We start from the raw sequence: 24830 nt of genomic DNA on the forward strand, positions 1-24830 counted from the left end.
CTCATTTTAAAATCAGACGGTGAATATCGAGTGGAATGGAATAGGATAAGAATGATTACCAAAGAGCATTACTCTAAGAGATGAAAGCTAAAATAATCAGCGTATATTCTCATATCTGGAGGGAATTGTATTTCCAATAGCTCCAATAGCTACCCATCTTAAATCAAAATTTGGATAGTGGTGAAATGGCAACAGACTGATATCGGAGAGCACCTTGTATTACATCGAATGTTTCAGTTGTCAATTAACAACATTGACATAATTTCATATTTCAAAACTCCTTTGAGCTCTGTCGAAAAAATAAATAATCAAAAAGGAATGACTGCCAATATATTAGATTTGTTTTGTCCTTTTCTGAAGACGAAGGCAGATTTTGGCCTCTGAAACGTTAAGATAAGTATTGTATTATTTCTTTGATAGACAAAATTGTCAAATACGACAAGTTACTGATAAATAGGACAATTTTTTTGTGAAAAATACTTTGATTTTTACGCAGTAACTTATCGGGGTAGATTAAAAAGTTTGCCCTTCTACACTTGTATAAAGTTATATATATATATATATATATATATATATATATATATATATATATATATATATATATATATATATATATATATATATATATATATATATATATATTTTATTATTTTTATTATTCTACATTTTTTTTTACTCTGTGATAAGTTACATCTTTCTTCTTGATTATTTCATTCGTTTTATTGTATTTTCATTTCATATTCCATTGCTTGGTATAAATATTGTTATTTAAGGTATTCATTCTAATTTTATTTGTTCTATCATAGATTTCGTATCATATTAAACAATGGGAGTCCAAAATGTTAAAATTCACATTCACATTCACTAGTTCATGACTATTTCTAATGAATCATACAATAAATAACCCATGTATTTGTTGGATTAATTATTTTTTATTCCATCATAATTTCTCTTTCATATTTTTCAATAAATCTCCATCATCTAACCAACAGAAAATCTTCCCAATCTGATTAAAACAAACAAAACAATAATTAATATTGTAATTGTCCGAGTATATTCACTCAACAAATAAATTCAGTAAATCACTGAAAACGAAGTTGGCATTCTGATCCATTTGTCCCCTAAACAAATTACCAAATGGTCAATTATATACTCGTTCTACGGAGTATATACGAATTTGTACAACAAAACCAACTACTCCCGAGTTTGAAAGTTTCCTCTTCGAAATGGTTCTCTATTTGTTTCTGTTTGAACATTTGTCGGAAAGTTACGACTCTTTTCTGCGGTTTGCATGGGATCAATAAAATGTGTACTTTGTTATAATTGATTTAAGTAAATATCAAGACAGAATTAAAATTTTCTGGCTATGTGCGGACAGTTTGCTTCCGTGCTTCTATTGTGAGACACAACTAGAAGAACTAGAACTAGAACTAGAACCAAACAAAATCTTTATATGTGGAGACGATTATGGGAAAAAATTTTCCACCATTTTGAAGACAATCGAAGGTAATTTGGAAAAATACTCAATAGATGAGAATTTGTTCACATCTTGTATCGAATTGAGTGAATTAACTGATAATATTTTTTATGATACATACGAATTCGGTAAAAATGATGCAATAATCGTAATGTTCAACTCACGCAGTGTAAGTAACACCAAAACTCTGAACATAGCCTTGAAAAACTTGCTGAATCTTAGTGAAACAACAAATCTGATCATTATAAATAAAATCAATTGATCTGAAGACAAAATTCTAAACAAAATATTTTTAAATCGAAACCATACATTCAAGAAACGGAATTTCAATTGTTTCCTGCCCTATTTCACAGATTCCAAACAAAAAGGCAGCAAGTTCATAATATATACAAAATTTGAATGTTACTTCAAATCGCTCAACACATAATTTGTTTTTTTAACAGTTATCCCTTCAACTATGGTGGACTGTTCAAATGTGCATAGTACAACTATAACTAATGATGCTTTTTTAGATTGTCAATAACAGATGATAACTTCCCTGTAATTCATACGGCTGACTGTGCTGATGGGGAAAAAAGTTCCAAATTTTCTTTCTCCTCCTGCCATCAAAACATACAATGTATTAGTAACAAAATGTTAAGGCTGGATGATGTGTTTGATAGCTATGAAAAATGTGATGTTTTGTTAATAACAGAGCATTGGCAAACAGAAACATAACTAGATGTTCTGAAATTGAAAGATTTCAGCATCTGTACTTCATTCTGTCGAATAAAAACGACCCATGGAGGTGTTGCTATTTACAAACATGACGAGTTGATAGATCATGTTAATGTATAATGTAAAATAATTTAGTGTCGAAGAAGTCTTGGAGTGCTGTAGTATCAGACTAGTTTCGAGGAAAATTATCTCTGTGGTTATATACAGATCACCAGTAGGAGACTTCAAGGAATTTTTGGAATTACTTGATGGGATGTTAATAAAAATGTGTAGCGAAAACCTGGATATAATCATAGGCGGAGATTTTAATCTGAATGTTATGCTCCCCACCATAAATCACTCGATACTAACGGACTTGTTAGCATCCTAAAACATTGAGGTTTGTATGATAACTGTAACTAGAGTAACTCCTTGCTCGGAGACATGCATTGATAATTTTTTGATCAGATGTAACAGATGCTTTGAAGTAGTGGAGAAGGCCCTGCATCTGTCTGACCATTTTGCGCAGTTTGCATGTGTACATGAAAGATGAGACCAAAAAAGGTAAGCATAAAAACCCTTATTACTAACGCAAGGATTATTGCACAGAAAATATTTCATTATTTCAGAATTACTTGAAACAGGAAGACTGGTCTGAAATGTATGCAATAGGGTTCCCAAATCTGGCGTATAAAAAATTTTCAGATACTCTTCTATACTATTTTGAATTCTCGTTTCCAATGAGAAGATTTTCTATTGGAAAAAGTAAAGGAAATAACTATATCATGAAACCAGAATTGGAAGAACTGAAAAATTAAGTGACATTATAAACCCCAATTGCTAGATATGATGACACCTATAAAAAAATCAGTGAATATTTTGATAAGAGTTATAGAGATAAATTGAGATGTGCAAGGAAAGTATATAATCCAGATCCTAAACTCAAATAGTAAACCGAAAACTACCTGGCAAATTATCAATAATATACAAAAAACATCCAAAAGAGAGAAGGAAATTATTGTCAAGAAAAACGAGGTCATTACTGAAGATACAATACTAGCTGAAAAACTTAATGAACATTTTTTGAAAACTCTCGTCGAAATGAACACGAATTATTTGAAATTTCTTGAGAATAATGTACCATCAAACGTAAACAGCTTCTTCATGACGGCCGTTTGTGATAGTGATGTAATAGAGCCTATTGCTCAACTAAAATACTCTAATGCATGTGGATACGAATATATTTCTAACAACTTGCTGAAAAAATATCGGAATGAACTCTGTACCCCTTTAACTTTCCTCATAAATTTATCATCTACAAAGGAAATTTACCCAGACAATTTGAAACTCGCAACAGTATGCCCCTTCTATAAAAAAGGTGATGAGAACGATTTAGATAATTACAGAGCAATCAGTCTGCTGTAAAGTCTCTCTGAACCATTTGAACTAAATATAAAAAAACAAGTAACCAACTTCTTTGAGAATAATAAAACTCTGTCGACATCGCAGCATGGGTTCACTAGGTTCCAAGGCACAGAATCAGCATTATTTGAGTTTCAGACCAGAATATTCAATGCCCTGGACAAGAACAAGTGTTTTTATAGACTTCTCTTGTGCCTTCAACTGTGTAGATCATGAATTGTTACTCTCAAAACTATTCAGATCGGGTATAAGAGGAGTACCACATGACTTAGTTACATCATATATTGAAGAAAGAAGACAAAGAGTCAAAATTGGCAAATGCATTAGAAGTGAATCTGAAATTAGCCAGGGAGTACCTCAAGAATATAATTTGGGTCCATTATTCTTCTCGGTATTTTTTACCAATAATCCCACAACATATGTTACTAGTTACGCAGACGACACCAACATACTAATGATAGAAGAAAACATGGAAAGCTTGAGGAGAACCACAGAAAATATACAGTTAAATGAATCTTTGATCGGAAAAAAATAACTTAAAACTCAACAAAGGCAAAACCAATATCATATTATGTCTAATCACTGTAGTATCAATGTATTGAAAACTTTATATCATGCCAATTTTCATTCCCACATTCGTTATGGGATTCTGAACTGGGGCACTAGTGCAGCTGTGCAAAGGGTATTCCTAATTCAAAAATATGTGATAAGAATAATTGCTCAGCTAGGTTACAGAGTCATGCAGGAATGCATTCAGAAAACTGAATATTTTGACAGTCGCCAGCACATATATATTAGAATCTTGTGCATATATATTCAGACATAAATCTATCTTTCAACCATATCAACATGACCACAATACTCGATCAAAGGTCTCTTGGTGTCAAATTCTCATAGAACAGCATTGTATGAAAAATGTGTAGATTTTAATGGGTGTACACTCTACAATATTCTACCTGAAGATATCAAGGATTCTCCCAGTGCTCATGTGTTTGAATATAGGTTGCAGAAACTGCTGCTTCAAATGAGCTGTTATACTTTTCAGGAATTTATTGAACAACTATGAATTATAGACTCAGTAAATGCTCATTCATATTGATAATATAGATGACTTATCAACTTCAATGCTACGGGGATAAATTACTAAATTAATTTTATATTTACTTATTTACTTGTTAGTTTTGTTCGACTTTACACTTTGTATTTATAAATAAATATATGCTTTCGACGACTCTTCTCCAATTATTGTACATTGTAACGTGTTTGCAACAACTCTACTTTCAAATTTGAGAAATAAATATATTATTATTATTATTCATTATTACGAAAGATACTAACTTCGATTTCCGTCCAAATATGTATCGATTTACTCTTTCACAATCGATAAAAACTATACAGAAATCGAATTGGATAACTTGAGGCAAAGGAAAAGGATTGACAGAGAAAGATGCTTTTTATCTGAAAGCAGACACCTGCATTGAGGTTATGATATTGTCAGTTTACTTCGACAGAATTGATAATTCAATTATTGGAGAAGAGTCGATAAATTACCAACAAATCTATCGCAAAACATAGTTTCAGAAGTGGAAACCACACTTGAAAAGTGTCAAAATCTGATCACACCGGCTTGGAACAGCAGTCTGCAGGTTACTAATCCTAAATTTCCCTGAACTTGGTCTATCAATTCATAAGCCAGGCAAGTCAGTCCTACCAATTGTCTCCGCCATAAGTTCCCCTACTGAAATTGCTAAATGGCTAACCAAACAGTTTCAAAGTACCTAACTCGAAGGTTATTGATTAACATGGTTCCATAGAGAATGTGAAGTTGTTAGGAGAGGTTTCAGTATCATTTTATGTATTCTCGTTGTTTCCCAAAGTCATCGAATATTTGAGGGATCTTATGTATTGAAATTATCCCAAAAAACATGACATCTTTATGAAAAGGGATTACCTGAATTAACCAAAGATACAAGTTTAAGAAAATAATGAAATATCAAACAAAAAAACACAAGTAATTGATGTGAGCAGTGAACATTAAATTTGTTAATAGGTATTAAAAACTAAAATATAAAGACGCATAATGGATAATTGAACAATCATTGAAGCCAAACAGTCAGCTGTGAAATTCTATATGATAAAAAACATTTTATTTAAGAAAAAACAACGATAAAAATAAAAACAACAATTAAAATTAATTGGCACCCCCGGGCAAATTCATTGATTCCAGTGGCGCATTTGCATTAATTCAAAAATATTTAGATGATTCTGGCTATGAAAATCCTGTATTTTCAATTCAATTCAATAAATACTTTTTCAATTGATTTTTGAACTTGAGAGCAGTTTTAGAATTTTTTATTTCTAAAGGAATTGTATTATATTATATGTCCATCGTGATAAATTGGTTCCTATCCAAAATTAGATAACAATTTTGTTCGTGTAGTGTTATGATCATGAATATTATTGATTTCTATGAAATTTGTGTTCGAAATATTTGATTTATTTATTTATAGAAAGTTTTTGTTTCTATAGTGTGTTCAAATCTATTGAATTTTTTGGTTTATACAAATTCGCTGTTGCTTCTGAGTACTATGATTTTATTTTGTGAAGATTTCGAAGGTTTTATTGTGGATTCATTGGCTGATTCCCAAATAGAAATTAAATAATGCAGCTGTGAGGAACAATTGTCCCCATAATTAACAATTTCCATGGAACCAAACTGCTTCCGGTTCTACAACCGTTTCTTCAGACGAAAACACGCAATGAGAAACACACTATTTCCTCACATAGCTAATCTGTTCATGAGCATATTTGAATTGGAAGCAAAGGATGTATGTGATTTTTCAAACAGATAAATCAAATATAGGAGACTGTGATTCAACTCTTAATAACAGATCTCCAGATATTGAGCTCACCTATTGAATTGAAGACAACGAGGAGTTACCATACTTCGTTGTCTTAGTGATTAGTAGTAACCAGGGTTCAAAATTTGATGTCTACAGGATGAACTTCGGTACTTTTAGATTTATTTCTGATAGCTCACAACACAAAATGACAGGTATAAACTTGTTTTCCGGAGACTTATTACGTTTCCTTTGAGTAAGGAAATGTACGATATTGAGAAAAATCGAACATATCTGAGAGCAAGGGGCATTCTCCAAATATTGTAGATGAATCAATTAAGAAACGTACATTTATAAAAACCCTTTTCGGAAAAAAAATATTTCAAGTTTTATTATTTTTCCGTATGAAACAAGAGACTCTGATGAATTAAATCGTATTCTCAAGGTAAACGTGGAAATAGCATTCACAACTTCTTGCCCCACAATTTGTAGGGGAATTGAAAGTCGAAATATAAGAAATAAGCCATGAGAACAGTGACAAAAAAACATATAGGTCAGACTAAGCGAGTCTGCAAACTCTTTTCGAAAAATACGCAGCGCATATCCGGAAAAATATGGTGATGAGTGATAATACAGTTCAAGGAAAAGAGTTACAATAAATGTTCAAAATGTCTCCCCCCAACTCTAGACATTAACATAATATTTTTGAGGATTTCTAAAAGTGAGGAGATTATTTCATACTTATTATACGTACTACATGATAAATTAGTTTTCGTCGGATCGAATCATCACGAAATCTTGCTTTGACCACTCATTGTGCCTCATGAAAATTATGACCGGCTTTGGCGTGAATAAGGATTGCTTTTGTTTTTTCCTCTGAATATCTGACGCCAAGCAATTCATAAAAAATGTCATTGAGCGAATTGTCAGTATCAATCAGTTAGAATCTGGAAGAAAATCTATCACAGACGAGAAACAGATAGATATCGTTGCGATCGTAGTGAATAACTACCTGTAGTCCACAACAATTGCTCGTGGAAATGATGAATCAACAACCACTGTTGAGAAATATCAGAAGACATAAATTTCACCTGTATAAATTGAACATATAATAATAATTAATGTCTTTCTTATTACAACCACAAAAAAATCACACAATCACAGTATAAAGTTCTTACTGTATGTAGTGTATTTCGTTTCCGAAATATCTACTTCCCTGACTATACTACATACCGCTTTGTTTTCATGTAATTCTTATGTACTTCCAATTATCGATTGGGGAAAGTATTTTATTTGTTACATAATAACACCAAACCCCAGAAATAGCACTATATAAAAAATTTATAGCAAAAGGCGAAGTTCAATATTCGCAGTTATGCAAAAACTGCTAAACTGTTCTTCCACTCCTCCATAAGAAGTCGCTGCATGGGTATTGAAGTAGCATAGCATTACCATAAGTATATACATACTTGAATAAAGATCAGTGATTGGCGATGATACAAAACTGAGCAAACTATTATTTGTCATGAATCACTCAAAGAGGAAAAAAATAATAGAAAAAGATAAAATGAGATAGAAAAGCGGAATGATGAAAAGTTTATCATGTTATTGATTTTTAAAAAGAAATAATTCCAATTTGATTTTAAAAACTGAGAGGGTAGCAATTTTTTCAAAAGTTCAGAAAGAGCTTTGGATACTTTAGCTATCTGGTAACGACTACATTACACGAAATTCAATTTTTCTTACTCTGTGTGTACTTCAAACTTCCTTCATGGATCCGGAATAGATATTATCCATAGAAACGCTTCACGATGAAATATATAAAAAAGTAATGATATGAATTTCCAGTTTTTTGTCGACCTTTTTTGGTATTTTTACCTTCCACAATCTCAAAAATATGAAAATTATAATAAAGAACTTCATACAAGTGTAGAAAGGGCAGATTTTTTGATTTACTCAGATAAGTTACTGCAAAAAATCAAAGTATTTTTCGCAATGAAAAAATGTTCTATTTATCACTAACTTGTTGTATTTAATAATTTTGCATATCAAATGAATTGCTGAGAAATAATAAAATACTTATCTTAACGTTTCGCAGGCCAAAATCTGCTTTGGTCTTCAGAAATTTTCAAAAAATTCAAAGATATTTGCAGTTATTCCCTTTTCGATTATTTATTTCTCAATTTCTTCGACAGATATCAAAGGAGTTTCGAAATGTGAAATTATGTCAATGTTGTTGATTGATAACTGAAACATTCGATGTAATACAAGTTGCTCTCCGAATCAGTTTGTTGCCATTTCACCACTATCCAAATTTTCTTTCAAGATGGGTAGCTAAGTACGGTCTATTTCTAAGGTGTTCGAAATACTCAACTCGATGTTCACCGTCTGATTTTAAAATGTGTTCTGACAATTCAGATCCTGTCAGTTGTCTATTTTAATGTGATCTCGATGTTCATTCTCACGCACTTTCAATTGTCTCGAAGTTTCACCAAAATAACTTTTACCACAATAATAAAATGCAATTTTTCATTTTTCTTCAGTGTTTTTGGGTTTTGTATGTGTGAGTATGGATCTCTGTGTATTTTTTGTTTTGAAAATAGTTCTGACAACATATCTATTTTTAATTCGTTCTTATTTTTTCAGATACTCCTGGAATGTAAGATATAACGTTTAGTTGTGAAAGGTGTTGGTGGATGCTGAATTGGTAATTGTTGAGTTAGATGTTGTTGAATTTGTGAAGCTGTTTGTAGGGTCGTTTGGTTTTTGATTGACTCTTTATTTTCTATTGCATTCATCGTTGAATTATTGAACGAATCTGAATAAGTGTTATCTTTCAGAGCAGATTCAATTAATGATATTTCTTTATTGAAATTTTCAGTTGAATTGCATATCGTTTTTGCTTTGTTGTAAAGACAATTTATTATACCTTTTTTAACACTCGCATGATGATCCGATTTGTATGTGTTTTCTTTCGATGAACCAAGAAAGATTGATACAAAACTGATTTTCCTTCACAAAAAATGACTTTCATTGAATGAAATTTCACTTATATAAACATTATCACCTTCAATTTTCAGTTTTCTTTCGAGCTAATATCATATCACCGAGTAAATTGAACCCATTTTTAGTGGATAAAGAAGGACACCAGAAGTAATATAACCCTTATAATTGAAGTGAGTGGAAGAGCTGTTGATATATATCAAAACTAGAAAGATATCTGACGCGGAATCCAAAGAACTCATTTCTCAACTATTTCGCATACATATGAGTATATATATAGGTACTTCATTTGCACCAAATAACACTCTTTATTTTACCACTATCATTTCACTACTGAAAATTCATGACTTTTCAAAAAAAATAGTGGTAACCTGGTTCTTTCAATTTTTTGTCGACATGAATCTAATGAAAACACACATTCTAATGTCATCAAACAATGATAAAGGGTAGGAAGCCTATTCATATGAAAAAATATTTTTCAATTTCATCTTGAAATGCCGCAGTTATACTCATTCGTTGTAGCACTAATACTTCAAACTGTTTGAATCGTTATATCTCAGAAAAAGTGGCTCTCAGGAAAAGTACTTCAACATTTCTCATAGACAATTATCTGAATTACATCTTTTGTCTGAACTAGTTGCTGAAATTCGCGAAACACTCGTTTTTGCGACCTTTACCTCGGTATCGGATCGATAGGTGTGAATTTTTTACCCTCGAATGTCTAAATTGACCGGATTATAAGTGTATATAAGGTATTGATAATCATTTCAGTTTATTGCATTCGTTCAAAAATGTCTTCATATGACGAAACTATAGTAACGTCAGTTACAAATACAAGTGGTATGAAAGTTTCAATTCTCATTTTTTCAAAACACAGTACGTTATGATATGAGAAATCCTTATCATCTGAGTATAAAAAGAAACTTTTCATTACATAATGTACTCCACTGCGAAACGAAGCTTATATTTTCATTATGGATATGTTCAAACTCGAAAATAAACACAAAACAAAACAGACTGAATGGAGGAATTAAAAAAAGCGGAAATGCTGAAACTCTCAAATATAATGGAGGATCTCCCTTCCTCCTACTAGTATAATCTTGAATCTGTCCCTCTTGTATTCAGACTGATGCGAGATGAGAATCAACACCTACTCTTTCCGTTCAACTTCTCATCCGAGTTTGTATTCTCTGAAAAAAATGTTTGTTGGGCGACGGTCTTCGGCAGTTTCAACGAAATATTTGCAGCTCGTTATTTTCCTAAATAGAAAAGGAATGGAAAAAGTTATTTGCGAGGGAAGCTCGATGAAAAACGAGCTTTTATATTATGGAAAACAGGAAAGTTTGGGACAATTTGTTTGAAATAAAACTGACTCGCCTTGCATTATTGCTGAAACTTTCGTGAGGGGTAAAAAGTTCCGAGTGCACTGTGTTTTCGGGTTGAAATCCACCAGCAAATTGGATATTTGAGTCGAGTCCTTCATTTTTATTTGTTCAGATATTTTTCGTCTTAAAAATAGTTTCTGAATCATTGACAATATGAGAGTTAAAAAAAGTGTTTCATGGTGAATTTCATATGAATTTTTTAAAAAGAATTAAATGTCTTAGTGAAATGTTAGGTCACTGGAGATAGATACCTGTCCTTCAAAATTCAGTATTGACTGGCTTCAAAAATTTGTTTTTTTCACATTTTTCATTCTCGTTTTGGAATTGTATATGTGAGTGTCTTAAATGTGCCAGAACTATATTGGCACCTTTAAGACACCCACATATACCGAAAAAACATCAGATAAAATGGAAAGTCTGCTGAATAAACAAAATACCAACACAGCATATCAGACTGGTGATTCTTCGGGTAGACATAAAAAGAACAAGTCACAGATAGACAAGGATAACAGATCAGGTGTCTACACTTGTGATGCACTCTTTGGAACCTTAGGTGTAATAATGGTTATTACTGAAGTTCTATCTCAACACAAAATCGTTATTTTTAACACTTTGACACGTGTTTCAATCACCAAGTGATCATCTTCAAGTGGAAGATTAAACTAAATCTACAAACAATATTGTCCTTATTTATACCACAGATACCCCTGATAGGTACCTGAGTCTTCAAATTATCTTCTACAATGTTGCCTTATTTAGTAATCAGGTAGATCTGATAACTCAAAATATTGTTTTACAACAACCGCGACACGTGTTTCGCTACACAATAGCTTTCTCAAGCTTGAAATATTATTTTACGTTTGAGAAAGCTATTGTATAGCGAAAAACGTGTCCTGTTCCGTGTCAAACCCTTTATAGTGGAAATCATACAACAAACGGTATTATTGAGTTATAATTTGCTATGAAAAATACAGGTTCGTACTGGAAAAGAATTATGAAGGTGGCTTTAAGTAAACGAAATGTTGTATGCGAAATGAAATTGGAGCATATTGTAGCTTCCATGAAGCTCAATCAGAAAATAATGATACCAGAGGGAAGAAATCGAAATCAACGACCTGAATAGTTTTCGATTATTTTGAAAACGAATAACGATGATCTTAATTTCCGAATAGTACATTCTGAAAAGTACACTTCTGTCTAATTCAACCGAAATCGTTTGTTCTATCGTTCTTTAAATATTTTGCAATATACCGGGATATTTTCAAAATACAACAAAATGTGAAGAAACTCCAAAGATGAAAGTTTTTTATGTTTAGTATTTGATTATTCGTTGATTTGAATTGTTTTGGATGGAATTGAAATTTTTCTGTGCGTGAATTTGATTTTTTTATCACCATCAGTATATGTAGATGGTAAAATTTAGTGGAATTTTGACTGATGACATAAGCCCCCGACCAGAATAAACTGAAACCATTGAAACAGAAAAACGGTACATTACTAATCACCTGATTGCATCGATTTTCTGCACGAATACTTCATTATTTCTAGTATCTCCGAAATATATATATATATATATATCTGATTATATCAGCAATCAAATAGCAAAACGGATCTGATGTCAGGGTCTGAAATTTGAAATAATTCGCTCTGTTCTTGTGTCTGATGTTGACAAAAATTAGTTTTGTGCGTAGGTACTCCTGAAACATTTTTCAATGATACCGAAATCAGATTCTGTTTGTTAAATGTCAGACTATATACCATACTCAATCTTCGTATTCATTACGTGCAACAAAAATATATTTCATATCTCACCATTATATGAAAAAGAGACATTTTAAAAACTCAAATAAGATATAATTGAGAAAATATTACCTATCTACTTTTTTTTCCATTGCCTTCATAAATTCATCGAATATTTTTTGCAAAAAAGACCCTTTTTCTTTTTTTGAAACAACACGAAACCGAAACCAACATTTTTTATTGAGCAAATATTAGTATTTTGACTCTTTTGAAAGTGGGATGAACTGTTCATGTTTTAGTTTCAAACGTCACTTTTGTTCATGAAATGGAAAAAATCTATTGGAATTTATTTTCTGAAAAGAATCCTTGAAATATATAAAATTAACCTTATCTAGTTGGTGTTTTGGAGATCAGAAAAGTTTACAAAATTCTCTAGCGATCAATTCATATCACAACACAATGAAATGAATATTTATTGAGATATGGAGCTACAGAAACACATGACATTGAAACGGACAAAACTTTTGAAACAACCTAATATTACTCTCAGTACAAAGAATCTCTCTTGAGTAAGTGAGTCCAATACATACTACTTATTTCCCAAGTTGTGAGTTTGCAAATAAAGTCGATAAACCGAGAAAGACTTACATAATTCCTTTAATTTTTGACTTTTTCTCGTTGCACATTCTCGTTACAATTCACTATATCAGAGATAATTCATTCAGAGTGAGCATATTATATAAACCTCATTGTGTAAATGAAAACTAGAAAACTTTCATATCGACATCGGATATATTTAAATGAACATTCCTGTGCCATCAAGTGAAAAACAAGATCTTTTCGGTGACGAACTTTCGCTATACATTACAGAAACGCAAAAAAGTAATGGCCCATTAAAAACCTGTTTGTCAGTGTTTTTCTCTTACCATTTCGTCAACCGAGGAAAACCTGTTAAGATAGCCAGAAATGGAGAATAGAGCCGCCATGTTGGTCATTATGAAGGCGACTCCGGCCGTGAAGAAGCACCATCCGTAGCGGTAATCATAGAGGGGGCCGGTGGGAGGCTCTTTGTGATATTGTAAGATTTCCATGAGCGTCTCCGAAAGAGATGACACGAAAACCACCAGTGCTGTGCCTAGGGATAGTCCTGCAACAAAAAGAAAATAATTTTTTGTACTCCTTCAATTACTTATTGAGTGTCAAAAAAAAAACAAATAATACTGCTACGTTTCTTCCTTTCAGTGGGAATAAAAAGTGCAGCTCCGGGCGCCACCTGGCTAAATGCAATAATTAGAATTTGAAGTTCGCCCAGACAAACTAAATTTGTGAGGTTAAAAAAATATCGCATTCACTTGAGCAATCTGAAAATATAAAAGGAAGCAAACAGTGAGGATTATAATTTTAATTAATCGGCTATAATTAAAACTTCTTGTTTAGAAATACATACACCAGCAATATATTATAGCTTACCCTGAAGAGGTTAATACATTCTTTATTTTGCACAGATCTTTATCTTGCAATCACCCAGTACTGCGTGTTAGCTCACAATTCATGAACTCATGAACATGAACTCTGGATCGGGTGCAATTTGTCCCTGCTAAGGGATCCTTAGCAGGGACAAATTGCAGATGACTGCGTATTTTTCAATTCACGAAGGTCCTGTATCAGGGTGTAACCATCCCCACAACCCTACGATGAATGGTTGATTGAAAAAAAATGGAATATTCGCTACTCACCCCACTGAAGGAAGTTTAAAATTCAAAAATTAGGGAGAACTTTTTAATTTCATACAAATCGAAAGTAGAAATTCTACAACTTCAACTCCACTTATAGAATATTAAAATGAGACAGAACGGGAATGAGAATTTACATAAGAAAACTATAAAATGAAGTACTTTCAAAAAAAGGAGAGCAGGTAGTACACAGAAAACTATCATCGGCTCAGAACGCCATTTTCTTTAAAACACTTCCACTCTTCATTAATTCACCTTACACTCTCACCTAGTGGTCATCTAGGTACTATTAGCATTTGTGCAGATAGCGGGTCGAATAGCACGATTTTATCTCTGGGAAATGAAGTTGGCATGTGGATTTTTAAAATTTGAAAATGAAATGATAAGACTCAAAAATATGATTAAAGGCGTAATCACTAGCGATGACCATGACAAGAAAAAAAAATGTGATAACGGCAGACAAGATAAGCCATTTTCCATTTAAAGTAAACCGATGTATCAACAGCTGATTTTGTTAAACTAATTCGATTCATTTAAATCACAGGCTCCACACCAGTCTTTTCAAAGTGTTTTAATAAATAAAAAACAGATACTATTACAAATGGAATATTTTCTATGAATAAAAATTATAATAAGGATTATTTGAAACTATTTATGACAGAAATATTTATTGGAAATCGCGATAAATAGGCAATCAACATTGCATTATAAAATGTTATCAGTTGACTACCTTCTGCGGTACCTACTCTTGCCAGGTTTTGAATATAAATGAGCGTCACCTATTCTTGAGAAGTTGAACATTTATTTCACTATCCACACCCTTTCAGTTTAATTGAGATACCTAAAATTTTTCTCATGAAAATTTTTGTTGAATATTTGTGTAATCGGGAAATGTTAAAATAGTAGTATTTTCGAATGCTACAATATCATCTCATGAATCATTTTCACACTAGCAACTCGATTAGGCATCGTAAATTTAAAGTTGTAATTTCAACGTGAAACATAGTTTTTTCTGTGACGGGAAAAAAGTTTGACATTTCATTTCTGATGACAGGTAACAAAATGTCACTTTTCATGAAATTACTTTTTTTCCCGGTCCCCTTGAAAAAAGTGAGTAAAGGTAAAAAGTAAGTGAAGGTAGAAATTCAATTTTTCAATATTAAATCGTCGTTTTACCCGTCACAGAAAAAAATTGTGTATTATTCACGGGAAAAATATTAGATTTTAGCTTACGGTTTTTTGTCTCCCTCCGCTTCGCGTCGGGAAACAACACAACCTCAACCTAAAATCTAATACTTTTTTCCCTTGTATAATGAATAACAATTCAGTTCCAGGCTTACAGATTCAACAATTTCGTTTCAGGTACTTATGGTCGTTTTTCATCATTACTGCAATTGTTACAGAATTAATTTGTATACATTTTTTTGTGGACTACAGAATACGACTTATTTACTCGTGAGAATATCGAAATAACAAGTAATCTATATTACTTCTTGACAATGAAGCTGGTTCTGTAGTTCGGAAGTTGATCCCAGGCTTCACAATAATAGTAATGATCCAAAGACATGAATAAACGTATTCCACTGGAGTACGAACAGCAGCTCTTACTTGTATATGGAGAAGGGAGTTGGGGTTGGTTATACAATCAGTAGAGTTCTTGTAGTTCTAGAGTAACAGCGAAAGTTATTCTCACTCAAACATACTTCATACACAAAAATATAATACATATAACACGAACACTAGATGAAAAAAAAAAAAGAAAACTTATTCTCGTCAATGATAGCAGCACTCAACTTGAAAATCAAATGAAAAATGAAAAAAATATCTTATTCTGATGAAATATATGAAGAATACGCTGATGAGATTGGAAATATATCATCACTTTTCTGCCCATTACTAGAATTTACATAAATATAATTATTGTATTTTTTTGAGTACCAATTTGAAGTATATTTATTCTAGATATCTTCATGATTTGACATGTTTTTTGAGCAAGAAAAGAGTAATTTTTTTACTAATAACTTTATTCACTTTTTGTTCTTCTGTTATGTTTCTGTACCTTGTACCATAAGTATGTTGTTTAAATCTGAGAGAAAAATTTTAATTTTTGATAGCTACTTAAATATTTCAACAGATTTGTCCGACATTCAAGACCTGTGCCTCTTGATATAATGAATCTGAGGGCATTTATAATTTTCTCTATACATTATTTTTAAGTTCCATGAGATTGAATGATACGAACATATATAATGTTCGGAAGGCGAACACCAAAAAACCGTTTCCATTACTTTAATTGCGCTAAAAACATTCTCACGTTTTCTATAACATTGCTCACTTGCTAATCCCAACTGTGGTGCCTGTCAATCATTATTTCATGGTACTTCGAACTTTCTGATTCAGACATTTCAATTGTATTGCTTTTGTCATATTTAATTATTAGTAATGAACCAAAATTGGGATATTTATTTCAATAGGAACATTACAACAGTGTTATCTTCGAAACTAATAACGATGCCTGATATATCAATTTCGAGTTGTGATGAACACGGTAGATCTTATTCTGTCAACAGTGTCATAACGTACAAAAATTATAAAAAGTCTAGATTGTGGAATTAGAGAAATCCTCGTGAAATCCCACTAAGCTGTTACCAGTGTAACATCTACGGGTTTTTACATATATTTGTCACTAGTGAAACAATACTTAACTGTCTATCAATTATTGGTAACGTGTTTGTTTTATTAAAATAAAATTTGGCAGCTGCTGTCACCAGATGCAGATTTCTTCACATCAAAATTTGGATTTGAGGCAATTACGAAAAGGATGTAGGGTTCGTGCCGATCGCACAAAAGCAGGTCTTTTTGAAATCTGGTCACTTGGTATATCTACTTATATTTTCTCTCATTATGTGGTTCCAAAACTGAATTTTAATCTTGGTTAAAATACTCTTCACTTACCATTCTCTCCTCGATAGATTGACAAAAAGTCTCTTATTCGTTTTTGTTCTCCTCACTTCATCTTACTCTACGAGGATGGTATTTTTCTCAGTCCAAGAGAAAATGAAAGTCCAGATTTCAAATATAAAGTATGATGAGTAAAACTACGACTCCATGGATAAAATGAAAGAACAACGAATATAATCTTATTAAAAAAAAATTTTGAATTCTATAAAATATAAAAAAATAGAACAAATAATTCGCCGCCAATTTGACTGTGCTACTCACTATTCAATTTAACCTGCTAACCATCTAAAAACGCACCAACGCAGTACAAAATACTTTCAGTTTCACTTTTACTTCAGGGAGAGTGGTGTACCTAAAACTTTAAATTTGCGCCCAATTGTATTTGTGATATGAACTTTAGCTAAACAACCCGCACTAGGAACCCAACAATATATAATCTCTTTTAAAAATCTGTTTTAAAATTTGTTTTTCCGTTAATCAGCTTTGTACCAACACTTTTATTTTAAACTCCCCTGTACCCAATATCGGCTTAAGATTTCACTACCGATTTTTCTTAAATTTCGCATCACGTGCTTGGACAAGATAAGTTACCTATTTAGGTCACCTACCTCAGCCTCGAAGGCTGAGGGATGACACCCTCGATCTCGTCTCGATGTATCTCTCGCAAAAACTCCCAAGCCCTCGCGTCAGCAACGCTAGCCACAAAAACCTAATCTCAGCGTTTTCAACCTTCCCAAGCGTATGCTCATCGGCAGGACGTAATATATTCATTTGTTTAGTCTAGCCCAACTTGTACATGACCACAACGACGCTCAAAATTCCGATAGTGATGAAGTAGTTTAGCTTTTTCTCAAATGGAAAAATATCGACACCGAAAAAACGGATGAACGACCTCGATCTCTATGAATGAAATAGCATATAACGTTTACCATCGCAACGGCAGTTATTACACAGTAGATCATTCAAATATAACTTGAAGAGTGTTGGTCCTAATACAGTTCCCTGTAGCACACCGTATTCTATTGTTACCCGTTCACTTATAGCATTATATATCTCAACATACCGGGTCTTGCTATGTAGACAAGTTTTGATAAGCCTAAATAATTTACCCCTGAATCCCAATTATTCTAATTGAGATATGAGTTTCGATTGACTGACCTTATCGAAAACTTTTTCTTGATTCTTATATATTCCAAATGTCTGTCGATTCTTGTCTAGTTGTAAATGAATGTGATCGGTTACATGTGTGTTGAATTTTTGTCTGAAATCTGTTGTTTTTGAATGTTCGAACGGAGATTATATAGAAGATGGTGTAAAATTATAAGTTCTACGGTTTTTAATGCCAGTTTACATTTGGTGACATATTTTTTGTTGGTATTTCGAATGAAAAAAATCAACAGAAATTGTTCTATTCGTTTCCGAAGTGAGGAATAATGTGAAAATACTGTTGTGAATACGGCTCCATTCATCAAGGTGATACTGGTAGAAATGGTGAATGAGTAGGAGAATGTCTGTCTATATATGCTTCTACCCAGGAGTATAAGGTGTCTTGGTCCATATTCAGACCAACTCAGTGATGTAGTGAGTAAAACATAAACTGAAAATCGACAGTTATTTATGATGATTCCCTGGAGTATTTCTATGATAATTTCTGACACTAATCTCGCTTATCATTAATCGTGCCATTCAAAGACTCAATTGGTATTTAACATTTGCCATGATTAATTTTCACTAATTGCTTAATTTTGTCGAATGGCATTGGACTCATTTTACTAATTTGTCAGATTGATAACACACATGAAACAAAATTGAAAAGCTACCACCGACAAAATATCTGATTTTCGAATGAAATTGGGATTTAAATTCGCCAGGGACATTTAATTCTCCACAGAGCAAAAAGGTCGGATATAAAATAATGAATAATCAATGGAATTTAGGTTTTCGATTCATTTTACAGAGAGTTGTTTTTCATTCATTTGATCTCGCCTTTCATCATAAATAACAAATATTTCCATTTTAATTGATAATTGTATGAGTACATTTTGTTTTCTGTTCATCACATTTGGATCTGATTGCGGACAATTGGGTCAATTATTTTAGATATATGCTTTTCGATCAGTTTCCATTATGAACAAATGAAAGAGCTAACATGAGTTTCATAAAGTGCTATTAAACTTGTGATATCCGGTGTGAATAGATGAATACAATGAAATTGGAAAATAAAAATATGCTAATGAATGTCCAAAAAGTGCCAGAAATGAGTTCGAAATGGTGCACTTTCGTCTTTCATATAATAATCAGGACGGAGTAATTTGAGTATTACAATTGGAAATCAATATTTGAATTCCCGGGGGTTGGTATACCTATCGGGTGCGTCCCCAGGTGGCGGATAGGGGAACGGCCAGGGGACTGGAGGCCCTGTCCGGGAAGCCAATGTGGCCTTACGGACGGGGTTACCGAACTCCTGGTCAGTGGCAGAAATAAGTAGGGTGAGGGGAACTGAAAGCCCTGCAAAACATGCCACCGCAGACCAGCCTACCCAAGCTAAGATGTAAGGAATCGTGCCGACAGCTGAATGGCCGCAGGGTGATATACGGTTACGAACGATCCCCTTGAGGAACCGAGCGAAACCTCATTGTGTTTAGCCTTCCTATGGTAATGCAGGGCTCTGCCAGAGGTGGCCCTTTGCTACTCGTGGGAACATACATGAATACGGACAAAAAACAAACAGACAAAAAAACAACAAATCCCGAGGCTGGACAGCAATGCTCACCTCAATTTAGGGCGGGGACTGGGGATGAACAGAAATGTTCACCCCAAGTTACCGCTCAGAATGAGGCTGGACATAGCAGACCACCTCGCAATGTAACACAACGGCCAAGGCGTAAGCGTATTAGCGGCGTCGAGACCAAGAGGAGAAAGAGAGCGGAAGAGACAGGAAAGGCAGCAACTATGAGTGCACCTTCCCTCTTTTCTACTCTATCTCCAACAATAAGGGCATCTCTTGCGGCGAGCGCCGAGAGCTCCGCCTTGAAAAAGACAAGGAACCGGCTGCCACTGCAGGAAAGTGCCCTCACGCGAGTACCTCCACGGAGGAAACCACAAGAAATTTGAAAGAGCTGCGCAGCGACAGTAATGTCGCTGCACCTTCCAAAACCTTCCTTGAGACACCTCAAGGTAGCCATCATAGATGAGATAAACCCGTACGGTAATGTTATCGCAGAACGAGAAAGTCTCAACTGTTGGAGGGGCTGGACAAGATCATCTTCTCCGCCTTCAGCAACAACAGCAAACCGCCCATGTTCAAGTCGTGGACATACTCCGGTGACATCATCAAAGTGGTCTGCGACGACGACGTGACGCTAGAGTGGCTGAAGAAAGCCACAATGAATATTAATCCGTGGGAGGAGGCATTACTTGCGGTCGTCAGCGTGGATAAGCTCCCAAAGCTTATCAAAGCCTCACTCTGGATCCCGGAGGACGTCCACAAGACGACATCCGGTGAAAAGAAGAGGGTGCTGGGTCGGCTGAAGGCGCAGAACCCTGACCTGACGGTAGCAAAATGATACACTTTTCATCATGAGGCTAAGATGAAACCACAAGGGCACCTCTTCGTCTTTGGGATCGGAGACGATGATATGGCTGTCCTAAAGAAGAAGTCGATGAGGTTAAGCTACGCGTTTACCTCACTGACTATTAGGGTAACAAAGACAAAAGCAGAGGGTACCTCTGGATACCCTAGGTCCTCGGAAATCGAGCCACCTAGAGTGAATATTGACCCCCAAGGCCACCATGGGTCCCGAAAAGGAAGTCGAAGCATCTGAACAGATGACAGTCGATGACCTGACGGAGGAGGCACCCAAAAACAGCGAGGCCACCTCCCTCCCAGTGGGGGAGCAGATGGACCTCTAAAGGTAACTTGAATCTGACAACTGTCTCATGGGCAAGGACGTTGACAAAAAGATAACAATAATACAATGCAATACTATGCCGTCACCTTGATGTATTGGAGGAGGTAATAGCTTTGATCCAGGAGCCCTGGATAATAAAGACCAAAATTACTGGTTGCCATAGCCTAACTGGTCAAATTTTCAGCTCACCAAGCAATCAGCAACCTAGGACGGCTGTCTACGTTCCTAGGAAATATATAGCCTTTTCGATGGCACAATTCAGCACCTCAGACCTCACTGCGGTTAAAGTTGAATGTCAAGTCGGAAAAGGCAAATATATGGCGTTGATACTCGCATCGTTGTACCTCCCTTCAGATGCAGCCACCCTACCACCGATCAGAGAAATGGAGGTACTAGTGGATCACTGCCTCAACCAGAGAGTGGATGGAGCTCATATTGGGTTGCGACTCAAACTCTCTCCACTTGAACTGGGGCAGCAAAGATATCAACGCCCGAGGTAAGTCACTATATGAATATATAATACAGAAAGATCTAACAATCTTGAACAGAGGCATGGAGCCAACATTTATTAACGCCCGTAGCCAAACTTTAATAGATATCACGCTTACGACAGCCAAAATATCAAACAAAATCCAAGACTGGCAAGTCTCGGACCATATTTCTATGTCAGACCACCGCTGGCTGACCTATACGGTAAACCAGGATCTCAGGACCACTGTAAAATCCCGTGATCCGGAGAGGATGGATGTAGCTCTCTACAATCGACTCTTAAGTCCCTATATGAATATATAATTGAGAAAGTTCTAACAATATTGAACACAGGCACGGAGCCGACATTGATTAACGCCCGTAGCCAAACATCAATAGATATCACGCTTACGACAGTCAAAATATCAAATATCTACGGGAAACAGAGGTTCTGACTCCTGGCAACAATGAAAAACTGGAAAGGTACACGATATCTATCCATAACAAAATAGACATTACCTACAAGAAATCCTGTCCGATGAGGATGGTTCAAACATGGCACAACCAACACATGGTGGTGCCCTGAATTGGAACACCTCAGAAAGACGGCGAGAACGACCTTTAACAAGGCAAAACGTACAAGACTCGAAGAGGACTGGGGTATATATCAAGCCAACCTCAGAGTTCAGAAAAGTCTGCAGACGAAATCAAAGAGAAGCCTGGAAAGCCTATTGTGAGGCAGTCGAAGACTTTCCACTAGCTTCTAGGCTACAGAAGGCACTCTCAAATAACCACCATAAGAGTAACGGAATCCTGACGGGGGAAAATGGCGACAAAGCCGCCAACCTCCAGGAGAGTGCTGAGATTCTTATGGAAACTCACTTCAAAGGTTCTGTCTCTCCTGGAACGACGAACTGGATGGATGTACCAACAACACCCTCACAATACGACTGGCAATCTGCCAGTGCAGTAATTGATGAGGACAAAATAAGATGGGCTATATTGGGCTTTTCCCCCTTCAAGTCACCAGGACCTGTCGGTATAAGACCAGCCCTACTTCAGTGGGGACTGGACACTCTTATGCCGCACCTGGTTGGAATATTCAAAGCCTTTCTACCTCTGACGTATATTCTCAGTAAGTGGAGAGGAGTTAGAGTAGTATTCATACCCAAACCAGGTAGGATGGACTACACCTTACCAAAAGCATTCCGACCAATTAGTCTCACATCGTTTTTCTTAAAAACCATGGAGAGGCTATGTGAGCGGAACATAAGAGATGAAGTACTAGTTCACAACCCACTTCATCCAAATCAGCATGCACATACTCCGGGAAGGTCTACTCTTTCGGCCCTCCACCATGTGGTTGGCAGAATCGGGAGATCATTGGACAACAAAGAATCCACCCTGGGTATATTCACAGATATCGAGGGAGCGTTTGATGAAACAACCTTTCCAACAATCACCCAGCAACTACACTACAGGAATGTACCCCTGGTAGTAGGAGAATGGATACTCAAGATGCTCTCTAGTAGAGCAATGAGTATTGATGTAGAAGACATCACAGTGAAAGGACTGGTCATGAGGAGATGTCCACAGGGAGGGGTCCTATCATCCCTTTTCTGAAACATAGTTCTGGATACCCTGATTAATCACCTTAACAGAAATGGATTCTACACAATTGCATACGCAAATGACATAGTTATCTTGCAGACCGGCAAATTTGTAAACACACTGTGCCATAGAGGCCAAGATGGGCTCAAATTAATAGAAACATGGTGTGAGGAACACTCACTGTCAATCAATCCCAAGAAGACTGAGATGGTCCTTTTCACCAGGAAAAGAAGTTTAACGGGCTTAAAACCTCCCGAAATCTTCAAAAGCAAACTAAACTTCTCTGAAGAGGTAAAATAACTTGGTACTATCCTCGAGAGGAAGCTGACATGGAACTCTCATATACAGAGTAGAGCAAAAAGAGCATACGTGGCTTATGAGCAATGTCGAAGGACAGAGGGACGCGCATGGGGTCTTTCACCCTGTTTGGTCACCTGGATCTACACTGCAATGATAAGACCTATGTTAAAGTATGGAGCCATTGCATGGGGACCAAAAGTTTTACAAGCAACATCACAGGAGCCATGAGAACAACACCAACCGCGGCAATGGAATTGATCACGGGTCTGACCCCTCTGGATCTGTACGTTAAGGAGGTTGCGTTATTGGCCATGGTACGATTGCGCATGGCTGGTGTAAACCTCGAAGTAGGAATGAGTCAATTGAAGCTGGACCTATGGCGGGAAGCGCTTACTGCGCAACCTCTGCTGCAGGCAACAAGCGATGCACTTGAACCCAGGTTTGTGTTTGATGAACTCTACAGAATACAAATTAAGCAGAACATAGAGTCAGATGATACAAATGCAATACGGATTTATACAGACGGCTCTAAAACTAAAGAAGGCTCAGGGTGTGGAATGTACTCCACATAAACAAAAAATCAGAAATACAAAATTCAAGTCAAATTTATAATTATATTTAAACTTTTGATAAATGAAATTGAACAAATAATTTCAATATTATATCACTAATAATTTTCCACATACACTTACATTTCAATCTCACTGTATGTGTAAATATCATCATAATCACATTTTCTGTGGTGCTGTAACAAAATTTCCAACGTTAAATTTTGCATTCGACTTTTCGTTTTTATGTTTGGATTTATATGCCTAACCTAACTTTGGTGAATATTTTGTAACATATCTATTACTATATAATATTTGCACGATCTTTATTTTGTAGATATTCTTGATGAAGGAAAAAAAATATATTTCTGAAAACTTAAATAGCAAAAAATAGTGTTTCCATAGCCCACAGAGATTGACTGAAATACCCAACTGAAAAATGATCTATAGTTATATAATAACCAGTTAACTAAATTAATAATAACTAATAATAACTAATAAAAGCTAATATATTTATATATATATATATTTATATATATATATATATATATATACAGTGTGACCCATTTAAAATGGAACCACCCCTGTAGAATGTGCATTTTTCAATCAATCTCAATTTTTTTTTATTGAAATATTAAGCATGAAAAACTGTATCTTGACACTAACTTTCACAATTTTAGTTTCATTTCCAAGGCACTCTATGGTTTTTTTTGTTTGTCAAAAACGGCAAAAGTT

The 24830-nt window shown here is 34.7% G+C and overlaps 1 protein-coding gene across 1 annotated transcript in view; it reads right to left on the reverse strand.

Moving 5' to 3' along the window:
• The window catches only part of LOC111514123 (voltage-dependent calcium channel gamma-5 subunit), a gene marked incomplete at its 5' end in the record, with an annotated part of 298378 nt that overhangs the window by 35113 nt on the left and 238435 nt on the right, over positions 1-24830 (reverse strand). The window contains one exon of the mRNA XM_074185146.1: positions 13490-13710. Within this exon, the coding sequence (XP_074041247.1) occupies positions 13490-13710 (221 nt within the window). The remainder of the gene's footprint in view (positions 1-13489; positions 13711-24830) is intronic.

Source organism: Leptinotarsa decemlineata, unplaced genomic scaffold (genome assembly GCF_025532065.1).
Source record: "Leptinotarsa decemlineata unplaced genomic scaffold, Ldec_3_MD MMD2_tig00026363_RagTag_RagTag, whole genome shotgun sequence".
Classification (NCBI taxonomy): Eukaryota; Metazoa; Arthropoda; class Insecta; order Coleoptera; family Chrysomelidae; genus Leptinotarsa; species Leptinotarsa decemlineata.